Consider the following 1,859-nt stretch of genomic DNA (forward strand, 5'->3'; position numbering starts at 1 on the left):
TCATGCAGTAAGTAGGAATGGGCTCTTATTAAAGAACTTTTTCTTTCATAAGAAAGCAAAGTAAGAGCAAGGTTTTATTATGGAAAAACTTTAATTGGCTTATGTGCCATCAATAGAACTATCTATAAGGTCAAAACTTGTTGATTCAAAAAACTAAGGGAACATTTTAATTTAGTGGCTTTATTTTCCATATATATTGTACCAGAGATAAAGGAGGTTTTGAAAGATAACAAGTCCCAAGAGGCATACATTGCGACCTTATGATAGATAGTACATGACCTTACATGTGATAGATGCCTTTAAATAAGGGATATTTGAGAGGCAAACTTTCAAATCAAGCTTTTAGATCGATGTGTAGACATGACCTTACATATGTAAGCATCAGTGTGTAGATAGATCTGCATATCGAGCACTCAAAGAGTTCCAGTAAAGTGTTCCCGCCAGCCAATTGCCCACACCTTCGAGATAGCCTTGCAGCCCAGTTTTATCCATCAGGCTTGTCTTCCTTATCTCGTTCACCAGCCTAACACACTCCTCGTCTTTGACTTTGATTAGCTCGCACACTTCCGAAACAATCCCCGACAAGTCGACAGGACTGCATGTGGATTTGGATTTTGAATGGTCCAAATACATCACTGCAATAAGATTGAAATAATCGCCTTCAAGATACTCCTTTTTGAACGACACCAGATCGTTCACCCAGCAGAGATTGTCGGTTGTGGCGTCCTGCAGTTTGCAAATGAGTGGATTCGTGTATGTTTCTTCATCAAGCTCTACGCCCAGCGTGTACTCCATCAGTATGGAGGCCGGATACCACCCATAAGTGCATCGACGTATTTCAATGAAAGTGTTTAGATCAGGAACAGTCTGTGTTTGTCGATAGATAACCTGGCTCCTATTCGCGTCGAGGAACGCCTTGAAGTATCGGATAAAGCGACCCTGCTGCGTCTTCGGCATCTCTTCGCAGATCTCGTTCCACCAATCAGCGGCAGTTTCGGTTATCACGCGCGCCACGTGAGAAGAGGACGAGTTACTGATGACTTTGCCTTCTAAGACACCTATAATTGATTGCAAAATCTCATCAGCCGCAGCCGAGTTGGCTCCCATTTCCTTGGGATCGTCAAGGAAGTTATCCAACAAGAACATCCAGGCGACGTGCTTGACTATGGGTACCATCCGTTTGCTAATACCATTGGCATAGGCCAGGCACGCAAAGAGATGAAACCTGGACTCAACAAGGAGTTTGTCGGTAAAGCCGGATTTCGCAAGGTCCTGGAAGCGGGATACGACCCAGGAATCACAAATGGATTTGAGTTGAAGACAATCGGGGTGATTGTTCCAGGGAAAGGAGCATTGGGGATGGGGAATAGTTATATTTTGGACATTGGAAGGCAAGTTCTCCATGCCTTATTCATGCCTACGATCATCTTAAAGTTCTATTCATTTAGTCGGCACCCACCTAATTATTTTGACCTATTAAAGGATTTTAGGGTGCACTATGACTCGTGAAGTAATTGTAAGTTGTCTTCCTTTTAAAAGAATTACAATCATGCTTATGAACTCTTTGAGTTTAGTGGGACACCTTAATCTTATGTATAATGAAGCCTACATTGAATGAAACTTGTATATTCATCAAGCCTTAAATGCAAGCTTTAAAATAGTGAGAACATACCATCAAAGGAATTATAGGTCCCTCAAAGATAAAAACCTATAAAAAATTGTTCATTGGAGGAAAACTAAATAGTTTCTAAAACATGAATCAATGAGGCATATTGTGTCTTTGTTTTAAAAGAATTACAATCATGTCGGTAACCCTTTAATTTTAATAAGAGACCATGACCTTATCTGTGTTATAAAAA

At 40.6% G+C, this 1,859-nt stretch overlaps 1 protein-coding gene across 1 annotated transcript; it reads right to left on the reverse strand.

The window, feature by feature from the left end:
• Positions 1-381: 381 nt before the first annotated feature.
• Positions 382-1,404, reverse strand: LOC147905991 (microbial Terpene synthase-like protein 13). The gene has a single exon (XM_087381830.1). It carries the CDS (start codon positions 1,402-1,404, stop codon positions 382-384), a length of 1,023 nt encoding a protein of 340 aa, XP_087237956.1.
• Positions 1,405-1,859: the final 455 nt, after the last annotated feature.

The sequence above is a fragment of the Dipteris shenzhenensis genome, chromosome 1 (assembly GCF_047967505.1).
Source record: "Dipteris shenzhenensis isolate YYH24624 ecotype China chromosome 1, Dip_SZ_1.0, whole genome shotgun sequence".
Lineage (NCBI taxonomy): Eukaryota > Viridiplantae > Streptophyta > Polypodiopsida > Gleicheniales > Dipteridaceae > Dipteris > Dipteris shenzhenensis.